Source organism: Hemicordylus capensis, chromosome 4 (assembly GCF_027244095.1).
Source record: "Hemicordylus capensis ecotype Gifberg chromosome 4, rHemCap1.1.pri, whole genome shotgun sequence".
NCBI classification, from domain to species: Eukaryota; Metazoa; Chordata; class Lepidosauria; order Squamata; family Cordylidae; genus Hemicordylus; species Hemicordylus capensis.
This window is the reverse complement of record NC_069660.1, coordinates 96,836,361-96,864,280: the sequence shown is the minus strand read 5'-3', so window position 1 is coordinate 96,864,280 and position 27,920 is coordinate 96,836,361. Positions and strand designations below refer to the sequence as shown.

The following is a 27,920-nucleotide window of genomic DNA, read 5'->3' as shown; positions in this document are numbered from 1 at the left end:
TTCCCTGTACAGTTTGCTATCTTGAATGAATGCTACCATGCATCCCCCAAGTAAGGTCATATGAAATTTTATTCCAAAAAAAGAGGGCATTATAAAATGTGCTATATAAAACAGAATAAATAATTTCCTGATACAAATGTAAAATCCACAGCACTAGGAAAGCTCTTCTCTATATTAAGCAAATATTAATTACAGTAGGTAGATTTATGTGTCTGTTAATCCAAAAAACAAAAGAGATGCTTTACATGCTGCCTACGTAATTCATGATTTAACTCTTTTTGCCCTTTTGGAGAAAAAAGCTACTTATAACATAGTAATTGAACATACATCTACAAATTAAGTTTTTATTATGCAAGCAATTAAAATTGGCAACCTTTAGTAAGAGGCGAGAGGAGTTGAGTGCAACACTAACAACCTGCATTTTTAAAAGTGATTTAAAAACAAATACGTGGCCATTATTAAGTGGCTTGGTGGTTAACCAAACTGGCTGGCCTAAATTGCTAATGGTGTGCTACTTGTCTTGACTTCACAGTATCTCAAGTGTGATGAATGGCCAATACACTTGGAATCCTGTGCCTCCTAAGTGCTTTTAACAGCTTTGGCTACTTTTATGTAAAGAAATGCTCTGCATCTGCTCAGTTGGTTTCTTGGCGCTTGCTTGTCACATGATCTAAGTAAACCGTTCCTTCTGCTTCGTCAGTGGAAACTGCTTGTCTAGTTAGTTGATGGTTTCATTGATGTCAGCACTGCTTGCTCTAATCATGAAAGCAAGTAGACTGTCTTAGTTCATCCAAATATATCCTGCTGGCAAGAAGTACCAGCTGATGCTGGCTTTCTTGGCAGTGTACCACTGGAGGAACAACAGTGGGCAGTTGAATTTGGCCAACCCTGCTAGAGAAGAGAAACATCATTCTCTTTTATGGAGCACAAGGGCATCAGCCCTTATAGATGGGGCCCTATCACAGAGGTTTTACTGACTACTCTATCCCTGTTCAGTTTAGAGGGATTAAGTGTGCAAGGATGACGGTTTGGTATGTACTCTTGGAAATGGAGTCTATAAGGCACTTTGGATTTAGAAACAGATATGTATTTGATTCTGCAACAAATAAGCCACTCATCTTTACAAGCCCTATATATTTACTCAGATTAGGGGGGAAATATTCATTTACTGGAGTCTTAAATATGATGCTGATGACTAGACATGTTCTTTTCAGCCATAGCTTTAGCCATCCTAGTAAAAGTTGTGAAGTCTAACCTTGATCTACTTATCCAGTTTATACTGGTAGTCTTGTCAAACAGGTTCACACTACATAGAGTTGAGGGAGAACACTAATACTTAAAAAACTGATTTTTAGTGATGCTGATTGAGTGGTGCAATGCAACTTAGCATAGTAACTAGATTGCATAACATGGAAAGCCTCCCTTTAAAAAAAGAAAAAGAAAGCTGAACAACCTAATACAGTTCCCAAACAATGGTCAAGAATGTGTGCATTTAATTTGGGATCTGAGGCAGAAATTTGAATGATGATGCTCTTGCCTTCTATTGTTTAAAAAAGACTTCTAATCTGTACAAAGGGCTGTTGCTGGTTCCAGCTCAGAAGCCAGAAAGGGGTTGGGGGCCAGGCTTCATTACCTTACAAAAAAAAATTCTTGTCTTCCACTCCACATATCTCCTTGCACCTATTTATCTGCTCCTCTTGAAATATATGTTGAAACATAAAAAATTGGTGAGGCGGGAAGCCAAAATCAAGAAGATATGCACATTCTCAGTATTTTGAGCACAGGGCACACCCAGTTTTTACTATTTTAAACCAGCCAGGCTATTTCAGTTGGTTACATAGGAATTAATGAGAACATGACCTCCACCAGTCTGGGTACCCTACAGTTTTAGAATATAAATAGATTTTTAAGAATCCGACAGCTGACAAGCCCGAAATCCTAAATGGTTGGAAATCGCTGGCTATGCAGATGGAAGACTCCTAAAAGAACTAGGGTACGCACAAAGCATATTGCTGAAGTTGTTTAGTTTGCAAACCTGTTGAACCATCACGGAGTGGACAGTGTGAAGGGTAGCTAAATTTCATTGTATGTTCTGAGTCCCACCTGAAACTGCTCAGGCACAGCAGAGAGAGGTGGACAGCTCACCAATGTGATGTTACAGGGTGGTAATCTGTGGCTTCATCTTATGACTGAAACAGGTCCCATGTGTAGGAGGAGGGAAGAATGGTCACTTGTAGTTGGAACTCTGCTTTTCGTTCTCCAAAAATCTTTTTCTGCAACAGATGGCGGCGGCAGCTGCTCTCTTGCTGCCTGGGCTGCTCCGTACGACACAGGTGTTGTCCACAGAATATGCACCAAGAGTGTTGGGACCAGGTGATTGTGCATTACAGCCTGTCAAGGTCCAGCCATCATCACAAGTCACCATCACCTAAGCAGAGCGGGAAATATTAGATGTTAACAAAACAGAGTTCCTGTGAAAGAGTTGGCCATTAGGCTGTCCTAAAGACTTCCTGCTCCCTGAAGCCCATTCTCCCTGGCTGCCTCATAGGCCCAGAACCCTCCCAAATACTCAAGTGATGTCACCTCTTTCAACGCTCACGTCTGTGAAACCTTTACCATACAGCTTCTGTTCTCATCATTAACTAAGCATGTGAAAAATTGCTCACAATCATTCCCTTGCCTCTGCCATTTGTAGCCTCTGCCTCCCCATTGTCACTTCTGCTTTTGAAATGCTGACTATAAACTCCTGCAAAACAGCCTGTCTTTTTTTACTATAAAATTCTGGCACCCTGAGGGTGCCATAGAAGTATAATGGCTTATATGAGGAGGAAAATTACTCATAGGGGCTGCTACCTAACACCACTGGGAGAAAGGCTATAGAAAACACAGCAGTAAATTCAGTCTCTGGTTGCACACGGTGATCATAACTGGAATCATGCCTAAAAGAATGACACCCACTTAAGAACAGCCCTGCTGGATCAGGCCCAAGGCCTATCTAGTCCAGCATCCTGTTTCACACAGTGAAACAGGCAAGAGGTGAGGGCATGACCTCTCTCCAGCTGTTGCTCCCCTGCAACTGGTATTCAGAGGCATCTTGCCTCTGAGGCTGGAGGTGGCCCACAACCACCAGACTAGCAGCCATTGATGGATCTGTTCTCTATTAATTTGTCTAAGCCACTTTTAAAGGCAGCCAAGTTGGTGGCCATCACTACATCCCATGGCAAAGAATTCCATAGCTTTCCACATACCTTTGCAGCATATTCCACAGGAGAATATTCCAGCACTTTGCACTCAATGCTGGGGGCATGGCAGCAGGAAGCATGCACAGTTGCATCTGCTTGGCTGACACATTGGTCATGACTGCTTTCTGTCTTCAGTATAGGTCTGATGTTGCTACTGAACTCTCCAGTCAGTGAATGAGAACTGCAACCTGCCAATTTATATCAGAATATACTCAGTGGCATTAAACAAATCCTCTCATACTCAGGGTTGTATATATCTGGAGTATGTTTGTATGCATGGATGGCTGTTTAGGCCTCACTTGATGATATGAAATTCCCAGACCAAACCATAAAAGATAGAAACATGTCATTGGGCAGGTACGTTCCAGACCTCTCGTATACTACCAGAAAAATAAACTCCAGAAAGTTTCCTTGATTTCTCAGAAAATGCAGGGAAACTCCTCCATTGGAAAAGCATGGGAAATTATGCCTTCCAACAAACGTTTGGTACATTTGGAGACAAAGTTCAGACTTCCACAGTATTAAGAAAAAATGAGCAAGTGACATTTCTTCAGTTCACTGCATTTCACTCAATGTCAGATTTCCATGAAAATCACTTGACATCAAAATACATGAAAGAGTTCTCAACAGGAACAGGATTACATCTTCCAAAGCACCTCTTCTGCTCATTAACTAGCAAGGAGTGAAGGAAGAGTGCATGGTCGTGTTGTAGTACAGGATGAATGCTTGCAGACTGCAGGCCCTTTTACATATACAGAGCCCCAGCTTAATTTTAAAAAACACCACCACTGAACTTCATGGTTCTGATTTATTTATTTTTTAAGTTTGCTCAGACTAGCTGGGTTGTGGAGGAGCTTCTGTAATCTGCACCCAATTCATGCCTCCATGCCAACAAATGCTGCCTTTTCTCCCCTACAGATTCCCTCAGTATTCTTGAAGGGGGTGGAAGTGCATGATCTGTGCAAACCAAAACCTGTACCCAAATAGTCTTGCTCCCGAGTCCTGCTCTGTAACCCTTACAGTGTGTAATGGCCAAGGCAGTCTATTATAGCTCTGGAAAACACAAAGCAGCAGCATGGGCTAAGCCTTGTTGCAGAGGAAAGCTGCTCTCCACATGATGATATACCCATATGGATATGCATGTATGGAAGAATGAGAGGCAGGCGCTACAGTTCAGTGGCAGAGCACATGCTTTGCATGCATCAGTTCCCAGCTCCAATCCCTGACAGCTCCAGGTTGAGCTTGGGGAAAACCACAGTCTGGACCCCAGGAGAGCCACAGCCAGTCAGTGTAGACCAGACTGTACTAGAGGGAAACCTGGGCTGCCTCCATAGAAGGCAGTTTGGATGGTTGAGACCAGGCTACACTTCATTGGCTGCAAACATTCTGACATGTGCAGATATGTTTGAAAGATGCCATGACAGCGCACAAGGCTGGACATGTTTTAAGCCGCTTTGGAATATAAAAGTACTTTTTTTTTCATTTTAAACAAAGTTTATATGTTGAGGGGAGCAGATGAGACAACTTTCAAGGATAATTTATCCAACTTCGTGGAAACTATGAAATTATTGCAGGCTCTTTTGTTAATTCATTTATACACACTATGCAGATCCTAATCCAGAGAGACTTCATGCCGCTATTGCACAGTGGTCCCAAATGACAAATGTGGACACATATATATGCTTCATGAAACAGATGAGCAGGCACATTCTCAACTACTCTATGCAATGCTGATGGGGAATGTGTACACAGGATGCATATCAGGCAGCAAGCAGGCATATCCAGCCAGGAGATTCACACTGTTATGCACTCAGATTCTGCCCAGCCAGGATAGCTGTGCAGACCCTCCTTGCTGGAACAGGCTAATGGTACCCAGTTCTAGAAAAGCACCTAGATGTACAGATGCCTCAGCAATGAGAGCACTGACTACCATCCTGTTAGCACTTATCCCTGGTTGTTTTTAAATGACTTTTGAAAACACACCTGTTTTAGCAGACCTTTAATAAAGTTTTATTTATGGTAATTTTAATCCGTTTATATGGTTTCTAGGTTTGTGTTTGACTGGACTGTAAACCGCCCTGAGATTTTACATAGGGCAGTAGACAAATGCAACAAATAAACAAATGAATAATAAATACCTGTCAGAACATGGCCATCCTTTGTGCAGCTGGCACTTCGCACTGCTGTGCCCTCTGCAGTCTGTGAGTGGGCAATAACCTGGCAGTCAGCTTTGGGCCAAATGCAACATCTGGCAATGGCATAAACCCCTTGGCCTCCAAACCGATTTTGCGCCACACACTCCTTTCTGTCTCCCTGATCCTGTCATTTAGAAAGGTCAGCCGTGAGACACAAAGACCACCAGCAAAGCGCAGCATCCCCTCCCAATGAGCGGCCTGCTTGTATGAAAAACTAAAAAAGAGAAGCGTCGTCCCCACAGAACCTCACCTCAATATGTTCACCACGCCACTTGCCATTCTTGGAGAAGCTTGAGCAGCTGAACAGCTCTTCGTTGCTGTTACAGTGGGCAGTAGCTACAGCTGTATGAGTGGGCCCAGACAAGGAAGACCATACGGAGCGACAGTACAATTCCTCATCTGAAAGAGAGTGCCCATCAACCAACATTTATGTGTAATAGTAGCCTCACTAAAGACTCACTTCAGCCAATATGTTTACCAGGTCTCCACCCGCAAAAGAGCTCATTCCTTCAAAAGACCCACTGCAGGGAGGAGCCAACTGGGAAAGTTGTATTGTGAACATGTCATCTTTTGCATGCAGGGGGTGTCTCTACTGCCTAACTGAAGGCTCATTTCAGTCTATCAAATCTCTTAAAACAAAGCACTAGTTATTTATCTAGCTATTTATTTATTATCTTTTGATTCCCAAATTCCTCCTACTAGATTTATTCTAGTAAAAAAAGAATGTTCCTCCCACAATTTCGAACACTAAATTACTTGTATTCTGCAACTTGAGGGGAGAGTAGAAAAGGGTCTGTGGGGGGAGGGGGTGGTGGCAACAAGGGATAAAAAAGATATTGCTAATGTCCTCTAATTATAACTGCATTAAACGAGGGTAGAGGAGGAGGTATTTTTGTGGCAAGCCATTTAAAAACTTCTCAGTATACTTTACTTTTTTTAAAAAAAGTATTTTACCTGCTACAAGTATGGATGGAAGCCCAGCTACTCTGTTGGGGGTTAACAGCCTCTGGTCTTCTGGAAACCAAGCTTCATTTATAAGGTTTTTGATGGAGAAGTGGATCAGCTTCTGTCGCAGCTCCGAGATGGACAGACCCGGGTTGGTGTTCAGGATCATGGCCACAATACCTTTGAAAACACAAATTTATGTTTTGTATTAACAGGCTAGGACAGCAGGGATGCTCAACTTTGGTGCTCCTGCAGATGTTGGCCTACAGCTCTCATAATCCCTGGCTATTGGCCACTGTAGCCGAGGATCATGGGAGTTGTTGTCCAAAAACAGCTGAGGCGGAGACTAAGTTGAGCAGGTCTGGGCTAGGACTACCTACACATGTGCACGGCTGGATTGGGGCTAAAATCTTTGCCTTCCATTTTGCTATGAAATGTTACAGAAAGTCCACAAGTGTGCCATGAAATTACATCTTTTGGATCTGCTTCAGCAGTGCGCAAGCATACAAGCCAAGTTGTTAGCCTTTTAAAGCGAGCTAGAATTCTCTGGGTCAGCTGTTTGGTGGTAAGAGGGGGCTGAATCTAACCCCCCTCCCCTGAAAGGCCTTTTCAAAAGGCAGGGAGAGGCAAGCTGACCAGGAGCAGAAGGCCTTTTCAAAAGGCAGGATGCGTAAGCTGACCAGGAGCAGAAAAGGTGGTGGTAGCCCATCCTACATTGACCACCACCAGGTTGGGTAGCAATAGGGTGGTCTGGTGAGGCAGATAGCAGAAGCCAGCAAGTCTCCAACGCCGCTCACCTTCACAGTTTCTACAAATCTTCTCTGCCTGAGGCACCAACCTCACCACACCCCTCACTGAGCAGACAGCAGCAAGCAGCACGCACACACACACCCCAACACACACAAAGTCGCCTTAAGTTTTGCAATCCTTTGTTGTTTTTAGGTTTGCTAGAAATTCAAAATAAGAATTATTCAGCTATCTGGGAATACTTTCCTCCAGTGTACTCTGTTGCCTAATTTGATGGGTTATTTCTGCATAAGTAATGCCTCTTCCCCCTCAAGTGGCACTTTCTGTTCTATAAAGAGCTTTATTTTACAGTCACAACAGGCACCCTTCAGGATGTATATAACCGTTTAATAAGGAGACGAGTTGGCAGTTAACTCTTAACTGCACTCAGCCTTAGGCCTAACAGCCTACAAGGCACATCACTATCAGACCATAACACACACACTCTCTCTCCTGAATGCTTAATGAAGACAGTAAGATGCATTTGCATAAAGCTGCCAAATGAGACTGAAGAAAAAATTAAAATGGAAAAAAACCCCATCCTACTGATATGAAGAGAGCATGAAAGAGAGATATGTGACATAAAGGTCAGGCAGGCATTTCACACTGAAGCATTTTGCCAAGACCACTGCTCTCAGAGTGTGCGTGATGCTACCCCAGGGCCCTGGGGCAACCTCATAGCTTTTCATATCACAATTTTACCTCACAGTTTCTCTTACTGAAGAGGTTCCCAAGTTTGGTCCCCAGAGGTTGTTGGACTACAACTCCCACCATCCCCAGCCACTTTGGCCATTGTGCCGGGAGGTGATGGGAGTTGTATTCCAACAACATCTGCAGATCTAAGCTTGGGAGCCCCTGGGATAGACAATAGTAATCTAGTCTGACTCGGTATAGGGCAGCTTCATTTAAAAAAAAACACACACACACTACACTAAAAGCTGTCGTGTACTGAAAAATAACACTGCCATTTGAAGCACAAACATTGTTTTGTTTTAGAGCGTATAATAGAAATGAAAGAATATGTCATGATAATGGCTCTACTTCCCTCCTCATGAGGAAGCAGTAGAGCACCCGCTTTGCATGTTGATGGCCCCAAGTTCAACCCCTGGCATCTCCAGGTAGGACTGAGGAAGACCCATCTGAAATCCTGGGGAGTTGCTGCCAGTCCATGGCCCATATTTAGTGCAGTGAAGTACTAATGTCTGAACCTCACCCATGCTACTGAATGTGTGTAAACCCCACCTGTGCTGTGGTGGAACAGGCAGTTCTGCTCCACCTTAACGTTGTGCAACTTTAATGCGCGTTGGAAATAATGGGTGCCGCACAACTTTAAGTCAAAAAGGACCTGCCCTGCTCCACACAGCACAGGTAGGGTTTACACGTGTGCAGCTGAGTGGGCAGTGCTCAACCGCCCACATTTCGCTGTACTGAATGTGAGCCAGTGTATACAAGTCCTGAGCTAGGTGGACCGATGGTCTGACTCAATGTAAGGCAGCTTCAGAAGTTCATATAAGCATACACAGTGCCTACTAGGGGTGTGCAGGCCAGCTCAGTTAGAGCCAGGCTCGACATCAAATCAGCTCAGCTCGATGGGTTCAGGGTCGAATCAGTCTGGCCTTGGCTGGTCCAAGTTTGAACCAAACTGAACCCAGTTCGAACCAAGTCAGTTCGGAGCTATACTGGTAAAGGGGAATCCGGTATGCGGTCACACAAATGGCCTCTGCACATGAATAGAGATAACTAAAATGGCCCCTGCGCATGCACAGAGGCCTGAACTGGGCCAGAGAAGGTCCAAACCAGGCCGTCACCGGCCCAGGCTACTCAGGGGGAAGCTGGCAGTGGTGGGAGGAGCTGCCACAGCCACCCCCCACCACAGCCACAGCTGCAGCTTGTACTTGTGAGTAGAGATTTACTCCCCTCCTGCCGCCTCTATACTTAGAACAACCACCTCTATACTTAGAACAGCCCCCCTGCCCCTGTAGTGGTAAAGGGGATTCCTTATTGGATTCCCCTTTACCGATATAGCTCCAAGCCAGTCGAACCAGTTCAGTTCGAATTCGAACCAGGTCTGGCTGAATTCAGTTCGGATTTGAGCCAAATCAGCAAAACTGGTTTTGTGCAAATCCCTAGTGCCAACATGAACCCAGCAACTGCATGAGATTATGTGTAAATCAAGCAGGAGTGGAGCTTATTTTAAATCAGATTCATACTTAGTTTTGAAAGCAGTCCTGTTTTCGAGCCATCACCCAAATCACAGTTTCTGCCATTACTCCTGTCTTCAAGATTCACCTGTCCCTTCTACTAGCCACCTTCCCAATGAAAATACAGTCTAATAATAACTCCTCATAGGCCCAAACTGGCCAAGGACACCTTTATGGATTTCTGCAATTCCATGTCAGCACAAGAACGCATAATCTATGTTGACATACATGGCAGCTTGTCATTTTCTCAGTATTAACCATTCCCATCCTGCAACTGTTCTCTCTCACCTATTTATGCAGTGAATGGCAGAAACAACAAGGTCATGAATCATGGAAATTTAATCACCCAACATAATAATAGTTCATACAAGCAATGTCCCCAATGTGGACAGTGCAAAAAATGAACAAAGACAGCTTCATACAATAAGGCGGCCAAGTAGAATCTACTTGAAACCACCCCTAGGTGGCAGCTTCTCAATGAGGACAACTATTTGTGTGTATCAGCTCACTGGTAGATGAATCCTAGCATATGGCTTGCCTTTATACCTCCAGAGATGTTCGGCAGAACTGGAGAGTCACATGGCCCCTCACAGCTCCTCAAGGGGAGCAGCTGCTACAAGAATGATGAGGGGGGAAATCATTATTCAGATTAAGAATTTGAAGCTCAAAACAATTAACTGGAAGACATATCCTGGGCATATGCCACTGGGCATTGCTCCTACGCATACCCCACTGGACTAAAGGAAAGCTGAACAAGAGAACATTTGCACTCTTAAAATGTCACCTGCTACATGGGCAGCTGCTTGGGATGTCCCACTCTGTGTTGTGAAGCAGGAACTACAGTCGCTGGAGGCACCAATTATATCATCTCCCGGGGCAAACACATCTACACAGCGGCCAAAGTTGGTTCCCAAGGTTCCCATGGAAACTGGTTGGTCCTGGACATTGGTGGCTCCAACTGTAATAACCTATGATAACATAACATCCATTACTACCAATACGGAACAAGTAGATAACCTTTAATGTGTACAGGTGGCCCCTCATTATCTGCACTCCCAGCACCCGCAGTTTCACATATCCATGGTCAGGCAATGTTGGCCAAACCTCATTATTCGCTGAGACAAAAGCAGTGGCGGCCCGTGATCGCACCTCCAGCGGGGGGGGGGGGGGGAGGAGGCACCTTTAAGAGTAAATTAATTCGGTGCTCACCTCTGCCGCTGCGGCACCTGAACACTGTTCGAAGCCACAATGCGCCGCCCAGCAGCCCCATGGCAGGGAAGCGCCTCAGCCACTCACCTGGCTTCCACGGAGCCAAGCTCCCACCAGCAGCCAGGTGATTGGCAGAGGCGCTTCCCCACCGTAGGGGATGCTAGGCAGCACACTGTGGCTCCGAACAGCGTTCAGGTGCTGCGCGGCGGAGATGAGCACCAAATTAATTTACTCTAAAAGGCGCCTCCCGCTGCCCCCCCACCCGGAGGCACGTTTATGGGCCGCCACTGGACAAAGGGGTTAAATTTTGCCTATCCGCAGTTCCTAGGTGGCTGGAAATTACCTCCGAGATCATTTCCAGCTACCATTCTGCTGAACAGAGACATTTGGTGGCTCTTTGGGGAAAAGCACGCAATTGTTTGCAGAAAAATGGCAGAATTGAAGGTTTGCGGGAGGGCATTGCTGGACTGCTGGAGACCTGCAATGCATGGCACGGCATATTATTGCTCCAATTTCTGCCTTTTAATTACTTTTTTTGCCCTCAAGGAACCTAACCCTACAACTGCAATTAACTTAAGGTCTCGTTATTCACGGTTTCATTATCTATGGAAATTAGCGGGAATGGAACCCCTGCAGATAAGGAGGGTCACCTGTAGTTAAACAACATAAGCATAGGATGGGGTGTTGATGGGGAAACCCCACACAGAAAAATCTGAGAGAAACAGTAATTAAGAGCTATACCATGGCTTCTCCTCTTCTCTCAAAATCCGGGTTTTCCGCTGTTTCTCCCAGGTCCTTACCTTTAAACTATCATCTTTAGCTGACTCCATGAGGCCGACAGCATAGACCCAAATTAAAAAACCACAATCCATTCATATATCACTTGTTCAAAAAGCTGAGCATGACCTTAACCCCAACTGGAGTTAACTACGAAAGAACCCTGACAACCCATTAAAGGGAGAACCCTCTTTCAGCTAAAGGGGACTGTTCAAAGGTAAAGACCAATTATCTGTGTGGCTTCCCCAAGATCATCATGGCAGATCTGAAGATATATGAGCAGGATACATGTCCCAAAGCAGCAATTTCCCAACTTCTTGTGAACACTGTGACATCCTAACTAGCAAAGCACTGGCGCAACAGAAGCACCATTGTAGCATCAGTACTTCTGAAGAGTTCCAGAATAACACTAGGGATGTGCATGGAACCAGCAACTGCCGGTTCGAAGCGGGGGTGGGGGGGGTTAGCTTTAAGGATGGGGAGGGTGCTCTTACCCACCCCCGCCCCATCGTGTTTCCCCTACCAACACTGTGCTTTAAAACGAACCCACAGAGCGGCAGCGTACCTCCTTGCCACCCCAGTGTGTGGCGGACCAGAAGTACCCGGTGCGCGTGCACGATGTGTGCACAAGCGAGCAAGATGTGCACAAGCGCACCAGGCACTTCCGAGTACTTCTGGGCCACCACACACCGGAGTGGTAAGAAGGTACACTGCTGCCCTGTGGGACCGTTTTAAAGCACAGCACAGAGAGGGGGAAAGTGGTGGTGGGGCTAAGACCTTAAAGCTAACCCCTCCCACCTTCAAACTGATGGAACTGCCAGACTTTCGAACCTTTTGAACCAGATGTTTGGAGGGCTGTAAAAGGGCCTCCAAACTGGTCCGTGCACATCCCTAACTAACACTGCCAGAGCTAGTATGCATATGGGGGGATTTTGACAACCTCCCATTTAGCCAGAAGCCCTTTGTGTCACCCAAAAATATGTCTGTAAGGGCTGCACAACCCTCAGGAACATATTTTCCCTGATACTGGGAATATATTTCCAGCATTCAGGACCAAAATGTGTGAGCTTGAGAACTGCAACCCAGAGATAGGAAGCAATTAATCCTTTATTTATGTGCAGTGAACGCAAACCTCCCACACTGACATACAGGTGAAACTTGGAAAATTAGAATATCGTGCAAAAGTCCATTAATTTCAGTAATGCAAATTAAAAGGTGAAACTGATATATGAGACAGACGTATTACATGCAAAGCGAGATAAGTCAAGCCTTAATTTGTTATAATTGTGATGATCATGGCGTACAGCTCATGAAAACCCCAAATCCACAATCCCAGAAAATTAGAATATTACATGGAACCAAGAAGACAAGGATTGTAGAATAGAACAATATCGGACCTCTGAAAAGTATAAGCATGCATATGTATTCAGTACTTGGTTTGGGCCCCTTTTGCAGCAATTACTGCCTCAATGCGGCGTAGCATGGATGCTATCAGCCTGTGGCACTGATGAGGTGTTATGGAAGACCAGGATGCTTCATTAGCGGCCTTCAGCTCTTCTGCATTGTTTGGTCTCATGTCTCTCATCCTTCTCTTGGCAATGCCCCATAGATTCTCTATGGGGTCAGGTCAGGCGAGTTTGCTGGCCAATCAAGCACAGTACACTGTATACTTTTTGGAGGTCCGATATTGTTCTATTCTACAATCCTTGTCTTCTTGGTTCCATGTAATATTCTAATTTTCTGGGATTGTGGATTTGGGGTTTTCATGAGCTGTACGCCATGATCATCACAATTATAACAAATTAAGGCTTGACTTATCTCGCTTTGCATGTAATGCGTCTGTCTCATATATCAGTTTCACCTTTTAATTTGCATTACTGAAATTAATGGACTTTTGCACGATATTCTAATTTTCCGAGTTTCACCTGTAGCTGTTTAACCCCAAATGTACCACTGTAGCAAATGGCACTTTCAAAGACAAATAGCCAGTTTGGCGAGGCGATTTTCAGTGGGAAAACAGCAAGGCATGGATGCAACAAAGGAAGCTGCCATATACTTAGTCAGACCACTGATCCATCTAGCTCAGTATTGTTTACACAGACTGGCAGCGGCTTCTCCAAGGTTGCAGGTGAAAGTCTCTCTCAGTCCTATCTTGGAGATGCCAGGGAGGGAACCTGGAACCTTTTGCATGCAAGCATGCAGGTGCTCTTCTCAGAGCAGCCCCATCCCGAGGGGAATATCTTGCAATGCTCACATGTAGGCTCCCATTCAAATGAAAACCAGGTTGCACTCTGCTTAGCAAAGGGGACAATTCATGCTTTCTACCACAAGATCAGCTGTCCTCCCTTGATGCATAGAGCTCAGTATCTCTACTTCTAAGCTGCAGTCCCAATCCAAATCATGGCCCTGTGCAGCTGCTACTCGACTTAAGCCTGAAACTACACACAGTTACTTTTAATAGCACATGTAATTTGGTCCTCAGTCTTCAAATCCTTGTCATCAGGTATTCAAATAGCAGCAACTGTCCATTCTACTATTCATTTGCTTAGGATGTTAAGGTAAAATGCCTGCCCACCACCACTACACAATAAAGGAACATGCCAGGAGAACATCAGGATGCCAGGGTGGGTGCACTCTTAACTACATGAGCTAGTTCAGGGCGAGGAAAGTATATCTGAACCACCCCAGTGAGGTTCCAATGAGGAACATTCAACCCTTCACATACCTCGGATTCTGATGCTGGTGAATACAGACAAGCGTCCTCCTTGTAGTTGCCTGCTGCAGCAATGATCACCACCCCCGTCTTCACCATCAGGCGACAGGCTGCATTGAGGATGCGGCTGTAGCCGCCAGCCAGCGGGAGCAAAACCACAAGAGGACTACAGGGCTGTGCTGTCAGGGTCTTTTTAATAAACTCCAGCCCTGTTGTACAAAGGCAAACAAACCACTGGGCGGGTGTGTTTCAAAAGAGAAGCACAATACACAACTTCCACAGTGCCTTTTAGAGTCTTCCACAGGTAGGGAAAACAAACAAGAGGAAAAGTGGTTTCACTGAAGTTTTACTTCTCCCGTCCTTTTTAACAGGAAATGTACAGAAAAGAATGAGATTAAAGAACAAGCTTTAATAAAACTTTTTTTTTTAAACCCAGAAAGGAATTAGATGCATCTAAGGAGCGTTCATTATCCTTAATGTTTTCCCCTTTGAAAGCTGAAAACTAAGCAGAAGGCTCCCAACACTTCATGTAAACCTAGTCTGGGGACCACAAATATGTATGCATTTATAAAATGAAACACATAGACTAATCCCTTGTTTAAGGGAGAACTGACAGTGTGCAAAAGCCCACTCGAAAAGCAACTTTTCTCCATGTTAAAAAACATACATCTATGTACCTCTGCACTGGCAAAGAAGAGTTTAAGAGAGGATGCAACCAGTGTTCCCTCTAACAGGGATCCCCCAGATGTTGATGACTACAACTCCCAGAATCCACAGCTGCAATGGTTTTTGCTTGGGGATTATGGGAGTTGTAGTCAACAACATCTGGAAATCCCTGTTAGAGGGAACACTGGATGCAACACAGCGAGAGCACCAGTGAAACATTCTGTCTTGGCTGCTGTGTGGAGGCCCTGCAAGCCAACCAATTTGGGGTCAAACTACACATAACAGTAAGCCCATCATTACAGAGGAAGTTAGGACTGTGATGCACAGGGAGAAGCAGAATAATACTCCCTCCCCCCACCCCGTAACCGTTTTTCTACCCAAAAAATTACCCAAAGCTGAAAATATTTACAGCGAACAGCCACTGGTGAGGGGATTTTTTCAGTCGGAAAAGGGCACAGAGGGGAAATGTTAACCTCCACTGACTACATATGTTTAAGCAAGAACTCATGAGAACTGGACGGACTAATTCCACTACAGCTAACAGCAGCTTTTCGGCTGATTTTCCCAGGTGGTGGATCAGCAAAACCAGGAATCCTGGACTTCGATAGATTGTGCTCCAGCAGCAATAGCTGCTTTTACTTACCTATCAAGGTGCCGCTCACAGTGCCTTTTCCCTGGCAGTTCAGCACCCGGAGACTGCGGACACTGGCTCCTTTGGCCACACCAGCATCCCTCCCACTCACCACTCCAGCCATGTGGGTCCCGTGACTGTCACACTTACTGGCCTGCCAGAAATCATATTATTCCTCATCAATACCGAACACCAAAATTAACCATAAGCCTTAGTGCCACTCTGTTGGTGTCCCACAACCTTTCAATGAGCATCTCTGTCCAAAGGACTGAGTGGTTTCATTACCACCAAGAGGATGGTCAAGTGTGAGCAATCCAAACACAAGAGCAACAGTATTTTTGACACTGAGCTTCATACTACAGAATTAAGTACTACTGATGCTTTAAAAAGAATAAATACAATATAAAAGCATACTGGACTTGTTTGTTTATTTGGATTAATCTTTGATTTTAAAATAGAAAGCCTCCAGGGGGAAGGAGGAATTCTTGATTTGGAGCAAAGAAAAGGCTACAGTCAGCCTTTCAAGAAATGAGTTGGTGGTTAAATCAAGATCTGCATAGTGCTGAGCTTAAGGTAAGAGTTCACCCACTTCCCAAGACCTAAGATTAATGGCATCCAAGTAACTATCTTTACCAGCATAATCTCTGTGAAAAAGTGGGCCAGAGGAAGCTCACATATGAAAGCCATTCACACACGCAGCCTAACCCAGGCTAGGGCAACCCAACCGGGTTAAGCTGCGCATGTGAAGCACTGGGATCAAGCCCAATGCCGGCACTGCCCCTGCACCAAGTCCAAGTTTTTCACCTTGGCCGGAGATCATCTGGGTGATCACCGCCGGGTTAAACGGCTTCCTCCTGGGATGCGGGAGGGGGTAAATCCTCCTGCTCCCAGCATCTCTCTCCGCTGCACCGCCACTCGTGTGGGCGTGCAGTGCAGCGGAGCGGAGGACGGCGGCTGCCCGTCTGTTGGAGAAGGCAAGCGAACTCCTGCCTTCCCCACAGCCGGCAGAACATCATCAGTGTTTGTGAGCAGGCAAAGAGCCAACATACCTGTCGGTGAAAACGAGTACCATCCTCCTCCGGAACATTCTCAAAATCAGTCACAAACACTCTGCCCTCTATCTCTCGGTGGTTGCTCTGGACGCCAGTATCTAGCAGATAAACTTCAACCAGGTCACCTCTATCTACAGAGAGACAGTCAGTCAGTGATGCTGCCAAGGGGAAGTGTACACACAGCTCTTACTGCAATGTTCAGAGCTTTTGGCATCCCACCACGCTTATTAATACAGGAGGGTGCTTATCTTGCATGAGCAACTTGCAATGGGAGCTGGTCCAGTTTTATAGGCAAACTGTCCAGCAAACAGTAAGGAAAATGAATGGATTCCCCTTCGGTCCCAAGACAGAAATGAGTTAACCCATTATTTTCTCTGTTACTCCTGAGAGCAGGACTCAGAGCAATGGGTTGAAATTACAAGGAAGCAGATTTAGGCTAGACATCAGGAAAAAGTTCTAAGAGCTGCCTGGCAGTGGAACAGTCTGCCTCACGAATTGGTAGGCTCTCCTTTGCTGGAGGTTTTCAAATTGTGGCTGGACAGTGATCTGTCAGGGATGCTGTAATAGTTCCTGCGTTTCAGTCCCCTGGGTTGACTAGAGGATCTCCAAGGTCTCTTCCAACTCTAACTGTCTACATTTCTATGAGTCTATGAACGCCTATGCTCCTATGTAAAAAAGCAGGGCTTATTTTCCCGATACCAGGAAGGGAGAAGTAGCCCCATCTCACAGATTGAGACATTACTTCAGTTTCTTAGAACCTGTGGCACTCTAGTTCCACAGAATGGTTTAACCAGAATGGTTAAATTTCCCCCTAAAGGCAACTTTAGGGACAGAGACTAGTGCACGAGGAAGGGTGAATAAGAGCAAAAGACATCCTATAGAAGCCCTGATATAACAGTCCAGAGCACTACCTTGGGGGTTAGTTCCAGAGAACTACAAGAACTCCAGATAACTACCTTGGCGGGCTCTGCAGGCCCCACTGAGTGGAACACATGAACATAATTCCCAGTAACAAGCCACAGGGTAGGACTGACTGCATGTCCGTAACCAGAACAGTATGGAAATTCATGGCAAGTCTCATTTTAAATTCTCATCCAGTGAAGAAAGACAGTCAAGAACAGGATTTTCAAAAGCAGCACATCATCCCTGGGAGGTCTTGGGAGAGTAAGGTCTTCAGTCCACTTACCTGCCACCAACATGCTTAGTCGGGCAACTCTTCTACCAAGCTATGCTTTGGCAAAATACAGTTTTCTAACAATTCTCAAAAATCTATTCTAGAGTCACATTATTATCAAACAATTATCCTGTTAATATTTTTCAGTTGAACACTCTTATAAAATGCACTGAAAGAGTCATAAGTTATTTTAGTCTTGTAGACCATCAACACATCCTGATGTCCATCTCACCAGGGTGGACCTGGAGACTTAATTCCCTGTAGATTTTGCTACCTGTTGTCCTTGTGGTGAGGGGGCTTACCCACAGAACTTTGTAGAAAGAATCACGGCACATCCTTAGCCTGTTCCTAGCTGTAGAGTCAACCCACCATAGGGGCAAACCAGGCAACCATCTAGAGCAGGGCTTCTCAAACTTGGGTCCTCAGGTGTTATTGGACTTCAACTCCCATAATCCCCAGCCTCAGTTGCCTTTGGTTGGGGATTATGGGAGTTGAAGTCCAATAACACCTGAGGACCCAAGTTTGAGAATCACTGATCTAGAGTGTCAAATTTCAGAGGTGCCTGCCTCCACTTTGTAACTACCTTGGAGAGAGAGGAGGTTATGGAGACCCCAGCTAAAGTTATGGAGAAGCAACACAGAGGCAGCTTAGTCACTCAATGGATGTGGAATATCCCATGTAACATGACGGAGAGCCTACTGGCTGTTCTACAGCAGCAAATCAGACCAGAAAGCTTTGTATGTTTGTATGAGAGTCAGCACGGTATAGTGGTTAGCATGTCAGACTAGGACTGTGGAAACCTGGGTTCAAATCCCCATTCAGACATGAAGTTTACTAGGTGACCAGTCATTTATATCTCGGCCTAACCTATTTCACAGGGTTGTTCTGAGGATAAAAAGAACCATGTACACTGCCCTGAGCTACTTGGAGAAGGGTGCAATATAAGTAACTACTGAGCAATTTCTATGGAAGAAAAACATACTGGCTGACATGACGTGCAACGTTACAGGGCCATAACATTGTGCCCCAGGCTGCTGCAGACTTCAAAGGCAGCTCTGACACTTTTCAGAAGCAGTGTTTCTACAGGTTTCCCCATTCACAACCATGTGGAAACCTGCAGGAATGCTGCTACTTCCACAACCGCAGCATTGGCGTTTTCTCAGAAGTCCTCAGCAGTCCCAGGCACAGTCTCACAGCTCCAGAACTCTGTGCGTCATGTCAGCCACTACACTCAAAATGTATTGGGGCCCAGCTTATTAAAGTAATTTGTGCTCCTAGTGGTTTCCACCCCCTCCATCTCTCCGCTGCTAAAGTCGGGCAATCCCACCCTCGCATCTGCATAGGATTTTATTCTTGGCCTTGTAGGTCTTTGGCACCTGGTGAACAAATGTGTAAACACAGGAAGGAAAGAGGGCTTACTGGGAGGATTGTATTCATTGGATTTGTACTGCCCTGGGACGATCCGGCCAAGGTTCCAGGGAATGGTCTGAGCAAACACATAGGAGTCCTCTTCTATGTAATCCACATGCGGTAGCTTCAATGCCTGCACACAAGAAGGAAGCAAACCTGAGTCTTCTGCCCCTAATTTCCCGCAAGATCTTAATCCACAATCCCACTTCCTCCCTGCCACTGCTAACCTCCAGCCTCACAACTGCCTCTGAATTTATTCTCTCCAGCTCCCATCTTTCCTAGCGCATGCCCGTTCTCCGTCGGTGTTTATGTTGCCCCCCACTCCTCTCCCCTAAGTCATGTGCTCTTTGTGGAAAAATTTTGCTGCCACATGCTCAATACTGCCCTAGGTTTGAAGCTGCAATTACGAATGGTAGCTGACCAACTCTTTGCTTAAGCAATTCACTGGCTAATAGGCCAAGAGGCCACAGGACGTTCCTGAACCTGGTGCTAATGGCCCTGAAGCAGCAGCTATCAAGAGTCTTATATGATGGCTCATTTCCATTGGCAGGGGGAGTGCTGAAGTGAGAGTGGCTTACATCAGGCCACTCTTTTCTTTGGATCCAGAAGCCAGCCCAAAAATGTCGGAGTCAAACAAGGGTAAAGGTAAAGTTGTGCTGTCGAGTCGGTGTCGTCTCCTGGCGAACACAGAGCCCTGTGGTTTTCTTTGGTAGAATAGTGGAGGGGTTTACCATTGCCATCTCCCGTGCAGTATGAGATGATGCCTTTCAGCATCTTCCTATATCACTGCTGCCCGATATAGGTGTCTCCCATAGTCTGGGAAACATACCAGCGGGGATTCGAACCAGCAAACTCTTGCTCCCTAGGCAAGTTACTTCCCTGTTGTGCCATTTGGAAAAATTACCAGACTTAATGATGGGCATTGTGCAAGGGTAAATGAGCTTCTCTTTATTCCCATTACAAGTAACATACTGTACATGGAACAGAAATAAGACTGCTTGGGACAAACAAAGAGGTGATTAATAACTCTATCTCTGAATATCTAGGCGCCACAGTTAAAATTGTTGGGTGCCATGGCACCCTGGCTTATGTACTGTGAAGTCTACCATCCTTCTACGCAAGATGCACACACACTGCTCCATTCTGTCCCAAGGCACGCTGCTTGCAAATACACAGAGCCTCCATGGCGTCTAAGCACTGCATCCATGTTGCAACAATGCTGTTCACATTGGGAACCATGGTAGCAATGTCGCTACAGTGAGGACATAGTGTTTAGTAGGCACAGAGGTGCCCCACCCACCTCCACAGCCAGAGGCGGCCTCAGGGGCGTAGCTATAATTGAGCAAAAGGGTTCAAAGAACATGGGCCCCCAGCTCCCTCCCTCCCTATTTTCTTCATTATCTCCCTCACTCTGGGGGGCCGCCAGAGAGAGGGATGAACACGGCCCCCTCTCCCCTAGCTACGCCCCTGGGCGGCATGCTTTTGCATAAAATGGAGTCATGTGTGCACATATTGCTGAGAAGAACAGTAGACTGAGTGACACGTGAGCCCATGTAAAGTAAGGCACCCTTCTTCCTTCCACCCCACCCCTCTCTGCCAGGTATGTGTCTGGTCAGCAAAAAGAAACCCAGAGGCCGTGCACACAACCTTGATGAGGAGGGTGGGTGGGTGAATGGGCTGTGGGAAAGGCAGGAGGGCACCTGCCTTCCCCGACAGACAAGCAGCTGGCGTCCTCCGCACACAAGAGGAGGTGCGGCGAAGGGAGCTGCTGAGAGCAGACACCGAACAGTACAATATAAGATTTTAGATGCTTTCTTTGCACATGTTTCAGCTTGAACACGGTGATCAAAGCAGCAGAGAAAGAACCACATCAATGAGTACAAAAACCCAGGCAGGCATGTAAGCAAACCACAATATTCATGAAGACACTAAACTATTTGCTTTTTCTGTTTGATCACTTTCCTTTGGAAATAGCAAAAAGCGGACTGCATCATTTCCAATTCACACTACTCTTGCACAAGTTCTCTGACCAGCAAATAGCCTGAAGCATGACATTGTGAGCTAGTAGCAAGCAATTAAACAAACATTTCCCCCCATTATGTCTTGCATCACTTTGATTTCCCAAATAGCATTTGCCTTATTTGCAACTTTTTAACTGGCTAGACAGAAACACCCATTTTAAACAGGGTGAATTTTTAAACTGGTTGGACAGAACCACCCCCACCCCCGCAAAAAAAAAAAAATCCCCCAAATGCCCTATGGACAAAAGAGCAAATGCTATCATAAAGACCTCTTAACCATTTTCACATGACTAAATGGGATGTATTTATTTGTTATATTTCTGTCTTGCATCCTGTAAGGAGCTTAGAGCAGCATTTTAGGGTCAACAATCTGATAATGTGGATAGGATCCTTGGATTCATCCATGTGCATACTTGACCCAGAGGTGCACCAAGGTAATTCTGGAGCCTGGACCTAAAGGCCTGTGGAGCACCCCACCCGCCACACCACCAGCACACACACCGTGACACACGCACTATTCCAGTTGGCAGGGACTAGAGACAGGGTCTTTTCAGTTGTGGCCCCTCGGAACACCCTCCCTGAAGAGCTTCGCCATGCTCCAGTGTTTTTAAAAAACATCTCAAAATGCACCTTTTTAAGGAGGCTTTTTAATGCTCCATTATTGTTTTGTTTTGTTATATCTGGTAGGTTCTTTAGCTTTTTATAATTTTCATTTTTAATTTGAACCTAATAATTGTGGTTTCTAATCTGACATTTTAAAAAATGTAGTTAATTTTATTACTTTTTGTTGTATCTGCGTCTAACTTATTGTTGTGAGCCGCCCCGAACAGTAGTGCACTGGAGGGGTGGGGTATAAATATTTTAAATAAATAATAAATTAATTAACATATGGGTTCTTGAGGGCACAAACAGCAACTGAACTTGCAAGAATGTAAGAATATAAAACAGGTATATTTATGCAATTATGCATTAGCAGAAACACTGCAACACACACCTTAACATATTCCCATCCCACATATTTTGTTCCCCACTCCCACGTCTGTCTCTAAAGCAGAGATCACATTCAGCTGCCCTGAGCAGATCACAGTTACTCTCGGCTGCCCGGAGCAATGCAGGCCAGCGGCACGACCATCACACCACCCAGGCCAGACTAAAGAGGACTGGGGAGCCCCCAGGGGGTGTGGAGGCCCTGGACCTCCTCCCAGAAAGGCAGGGCTAAGAGCGCCTCTGGCTTGACCTTCTTATAAGCCCTTCTGGGCTTATACAAGCTTTATGACCCTCAGGGACACATTCCTGAGAAGAGTCCTTTAAGAGGGAGCAACAAAATCAGACACCCCTTCCCCTTCACCCACACTGGGCTGCAGAAGGAGGAAGACGTGCTGCTAGTTTCCAACCTCTTTGTACCCCCACAACAGGGTGGATAAAAATCAATGGGTTTTTTTAAAATTGGATTTTTAAAATTTTAAATCAGATTTTTTTAAATAAAATGCTTTTTGAGGAAAAAGTCTATCTAAAGATAGTTTTCTATTTAAGATACATTACAGTCCAAAGGTTATTCATCATGAAATAAGTATTAGTTTTTAATTAGGTAGCATGAGGCTGTATATATGCAATGTTTAAATTTTTTGGCAAATGAATTCCATTAATCCATTCACAATGTCATGCTCTTCCAGAGGTTTCTGTAAGATTATTTGGGGCAATTTTTCTATCTAGAAGAGGACCAAAAATGAAACCTTCAGCTGGTTGTAAATATTAAGATTATACCAGCAAAAATGAGTCTTTATGTAAAAAAACCATGATTTAAATCTAGTCTTACTGACTAGTGATTTAAATTGTGATTTATAACGTGATTTAAATCGATTTGATTTAAATCCAACCCACCCTGCCCCACAGGGCTTCTTCCATTATTGGAGCACTGCGGGGAATAACAGTCAAGATATTTAAAAATGACAACGTTGCATGGGAGCAGTGTCCCCGGGTTCAGCGCTGCTCTCCTCAAACAAGCACCGAACCCGGGGAGAATAGGGGTTATGGCTAAAGATTGCATTGGCGCCAGGGATAGCTGTCACTCCCAATTCCGCTTCACCGAAGGACAGAATACTCAGCCACATGATGACTGAAGAGGGCTGAAGTCAGATGTCAAGTTAGAGCATCAGAACATTCTACAGAAAATGTTCCAATGCAGAGCTTTTCAGAAAACCCACTTCACTGCCAAATTGTACTCTTACAAAAACTTCACAGCTTTCAATGGGGCTTAACTAAGGTTCCCAACGGCCGCTTGTGCCCAACGCACACGTGAAGTCCACATTCTGGAAGCCCGGCTGCTTCCAAATATTCATGGTTGTTGTAATGATTTTGCTTTGGTTGTTTGGTTGGTGAATATTTGGTTGTTGAAATTTTGAAAAAGACCTATTTCTTGTTGTTTCATTGTATTTTATGCTTTGTTGTTGCTGCTGTTGTTGTTAGCCACTTTGGGACCCTTAACTGTGAGGGAGGGGAGGCTGAAACAAAAAGGAACTCACCATGTGCAGCACATCACTGCTCATCTTCACCACAAAGCCCTGGAACAGCTCATCAAATATGTGCAGGATCTTGGTCAGGTAGCCATGCTTGGCGGCTCTGGCTTGCAGGCGCCTGGCAGTTCGTGCTGTTTGGGATTTATGCGCTTCCTCCTTAAGCACGACAATATATTGCCCAGCCATGCGCCAGGCATCCTGTGTGGAAACAAGCAGAAACAGAGAAGCAGTTGCAGGAAATCAAATTTTGCTGACTTGGAAAAAGGATATGCCTGGCCTGGATCAGCTCTGGGGCCCTTAACATTGGTGGATGAGAAGCTTTTTCTTCTATGGTTACCCAGAGAGTGCAGCATCTAGGGTCTGCTCAGCACTCTGGCCTGTTTCCTTTGAGATATGTGTGAATTAAATGCCACACTGGAAGGGGAGCAAGGAGAGTGGTGCTAGAACATCCTTTGGGTCTGAACATGAGCCTCTCCCTGCCTTGCTGGACAAAGGAACGGAAGAGGACAACAACAAAGCAATGCCACTCTGAGGGGTGGAGAGGAGATGGATCTTCTGTCCACTTGAAATCTCAAAGTCACCACCCCCATGCAAGCGTAAGGCTCAGACATGTATTAGACATCTATGCAAGTCTCTCTTTCTCTCACTCTCTCCATGTACAACACATCCCACATTCTGTCTTTTACCCCACAGGATTCCAGACAGGGATATACATATCTGGAACACCTTGTGGGGAAGAAAGCAGTGGGCGGGGGACTAGTTCGAGTGGATAAACCAAAAACAGGGAATGGTTTAAGCACACACACACCCCTCAACTCCGCCACTCAAACTCTGTTTTTCTCCCCCCCCCCTTTTTTTTTAACTGGGAAGACTTCATTACACACATCTGTGTGTAGTGTATAGTTTGCTCCTTAAGAAATGGCAGAGGTACATAAAGGACGGCAATATTATATTACAAACTAAGAAACTCAAAAACAAATATTGCTAAATCCCAACTCAAAAGATTTTGTCTATCTTTCAGCAGCAGGAACAAATTAGACATGATGTGGGGAACCCAGAGCTCCCAACATCTTTGCTTAAAAGCAGCTGTGCCCTCCCCTCAGTATGGATCATGGCCACGGTGCTGGAGGGAGACGGTGGGGGGGGAGAGAGAGAGGGAGGTTTAACCCTCTTCACACACCCCACCCCCACCCCATGGCATTTCCTTGGTTTAAATTATCCTGAAAGCTGCTATTAGCCGCCCCAGGGGAAAAGAAACCAAGACTCTGCATTGTATCAGTTTTCCCCCTTCTTCAGCTAATAATGACTGGGGGCGGTATTCAAATCACAGAAACAGAGTGAGGAGCGAAAGGGTGAAAACCCCTCTTGTAGTACCACACTGAGCAACTGCTTTTAAGCAATATGCCCGGAGATCACAGAACTTCCACATCTGTCTAGTCTGGCCCACAGTCTTTTATTCTAAGATACGTTCTGGATCTTTGTCCACTTGACCATACAGACGGGAAATAGTTTTAGCTTTCACATCCCTCTACACTGTTCTGCTTTTTTAAAAACCGGGAGGTCAAGAACCCAGTTTTTGAGGAATCTGCATGCAGACCATCCTGATGTTGCTAGCTTGCTGTGTTCACTCAAAATCCATTTGACTTATTGCCCCTGCCACCGGATGGCAGCTGTTCCCACTCCTGATGCAGCATAAGAGGTGCCTTATAGCAATAGCAATAGCACTTACATTTATATACCGCTTTATAGCCGGAGCTCTCTAAGCGGTTTACAATGATTTAGCATATAGACATTCTCCATCCAGCTGCAGAACCCAATGTATGTGGACTAAGAGACTGAATGCACAGTGGGTATGCATCTAATCAAAGTAAGTATGGCCCAGAAGTGCCTAAAGACAAAGCAGGATAATAGAATACAGCTTCCTTTCTATACTACACAGATTCCCTTCTAAAAACTCTGTCCACACTGTCCCTTGCATTTCCTGGCTGCTGTCTGGAAGTCAGATCCTTTAAGCCACATGGCAAGGCAAAGTTAAAATGTTCAAGCCAATGGTTCCAACAGATCACATCACATCAGAGATCACAGGAGCTTAATGGGTGGGTAGCCTTTTCAACACACAGGTGGGACAAGTGAGTCAAGGCAAAATGCTACAGGTGTGCACTTGTTCTCTAAGTGTCTGGGAAATGATGTGTTGAGGCTTGTCTGCAAAGCAATGGTTTGACTGGTATCTGGCCAAGTTTCCTAACAGGAATGAATACTTAATATTTGTTCCTCCCCAAGTAGCCTGCAGATACCTCTTTTTCAAAAGATAACGCCCCCCCCAAAAAAAGAGCCAAGTTACGTAGACTGTACAGCATAACGGAAGCTCCTTATATCAGAATTACATGACTAAAACAGATGCAACAAATTTACAACACGGTTCCTACATGACTAGTTGTGGACTTTGCCACACGCTTACAGTAATCATGAAAAGACCCCAGCTACTCGTCTGACATATCAGATCCTCCAAAGCCCTTATTCACACAATGAGGCTGTTCTCACACACACCTTAACCCAGGCTAGGGAAGCCCAGCCTGGGTTAGGCTGTGTGTGAGAACCGCCAGGAGCACAGATCATCTGGGCGCGTGATTCGCACTCCCAGCAAGAGCTTGGGGGGGGGGTGAGTTCAAACAGCCTCCCCACCACCCCACCCAGTCGTGTGAACTACTTCATTGTGTTCTATGCACATGCAGTCTATTTACTGTGTACCGTGCAAACCGTGCACACATGCAGTTATTCATACATTAAGTTCAATGCTTGTACTCTTCCTAGCTGCACCCTGCATTTGAGGGGGCCGGTACCCAGATTAGAGAATGCATGCATAGTCATTCATACAGAAAGGTGTTTATGTGTACAGACATCTGAATACGTGTACAACAGTGTCTGAAGAAGGCTCAATGCATCACTACAATGCTATTCACATGAGCTGCAACCAGTCGCCCTCCCCCCCCCCGTCTGAATGGGGCAAAAGAAAATCTCCACCTACAGATGAGCAGCCTTTCCAAAACCACTGGGCAAACGGAAGCGCGGGGGGGGGGGGCGCTTCCTGGGGCAAATCAGCCAATACGGGGCCCCTTCCAGTTCATTTCCATGGGGGTTAAAAGAGCGGGCCCGGGGCGGTTGCCCCGCCTTAAGGACACGGGGGGTTATACCATGTGATCAGGGCTTAATCTGTGGCAAGCCAGGCACCTCTTTTGGACGCCAAGGCCCGGCCCACATTAAGGCCAAGTGCATAAGTTAGTCTAATGAAGCGGGTGTCTCTTTACACACGTGCGGAGATGAAGCGCACTCCCGCCACATCTGGGATTCGGTAACGGGGTTTCAAGGCAGAGCTGACCCAACGCGCCTCTCTCGTTTCCGACCAGACCCCGCGGGGGGCGCCTCGTAACCAGTGCAGTGCAGTGCAGCGTTGACGCTGCCCCGCAAGGGCTCCTCTAGAGTCGTTCTTTGGGCAGCACGATTAAGGTCGCAAGATGCACAAAATGATTAAGGTCGCAAGATGCAGTGCCCCGTGACCGACGAGTGGCAACGCGACTACTTTTGCGTGCAGGGCGCACTTGCGGACGCGACTGCTCTCAACTTGCCAGTGCCGCTCATGAACGACTCGGGGTTAGGGAAAGCAACCCGAAGCCCTCGCTGCAGCAGACGCACGTCTTTGCAACAGCCCCCGCCGCCGCTAAGCGCACAGCTCCCGCTTGCCTTTCTAGCCATCCCGGGCAAGCCACAAGGACGGAGGCAGAGAAGCCTTCGGAATTCGGATGCTTCTCCCGCTGCTGCCGCCCGCCCGCGGCTCTCCTCTCCCCGCCACAGTCACCTTATTGCTCCTGTGGAAAGCGGCGGATCCGCTTCTATCTTTCCCAAAATCGGTCTGATTCTCCTCCTCGAAAGCGAAGGACGGGATCGGGTCGTCGTCGTCCGGATCCTGGTGACTGGCGGCAGCAGCCCCTGGCGGAGCTAAGAAGGCGAGCGCTCCTAGGAGCAGTAGCGGCGCGCGCCAGCAGCAGCTGCCCACCATCCTGCCCCCCAAACAGCCTTGGATCTCGGGAATCTGCAGCGCTGAGCCGGGACTCAAAGAAGGAGGCTGCTGAATCCTCAGTTCCCGGACCTGGAGCCGAGCACAGGCGCGAAGGCTAGAACCCAGGGGAGCGGGCAGAGCCAGGAATCCGGCGGCGAAGTCGCTTCTTTGCAAGGCGGGCGAATCTGCAGAGAAGCTGTGCTTCCTTCCAGCGGCTGCAGTTCCAGTGTTAAGGATTAGCAAATGGTAATTGCATCCCCGAGCGAAAGCGCGCGCGCGCGCGCACTCACACAACACACACACTCTACTTTGCTCCCTCCCTCCCTTA

At 46.1% G+C, this 27,920-nt stretch overlaps 1 protein-coding gene across 1 annotated transcript; it reads right to left on the bottom strand.

Moving 5' to 3' along the window:
- Positions 1–51: 51 nt before the first annotated feature.
- On the bottom strand, positions 52–27,920 carry PCSK9 (proprotein convertase subtilisin/kexin type 9). Its single transcript, XM_053242958.1, has 12 exons — positions 27,392–27,920; positions 23,545–23,736; positions 19,011–19,134; positions 16,415–16,548; positions 15,378–15,519; positions 14,081–14,277; positions 10,154–10,337; positions 6,392–6,562; positions 5,688–5,836; positions 5,381–5,561; positions 3,249–3,430; positions 52–2,428 (listed from the first exon to the last, which is right to left on the bottom strand). Exons 1-12 carry the CDS (start codon positions 27,590–27,592, stop codon positions 2,228–2,230), a joined length of 2,058 nt encoding a protein of 685 aa, XP_053098933.1. The 5' UTR covers positions 27,593–27,920; the 3' UTR covers positions 52–2,227.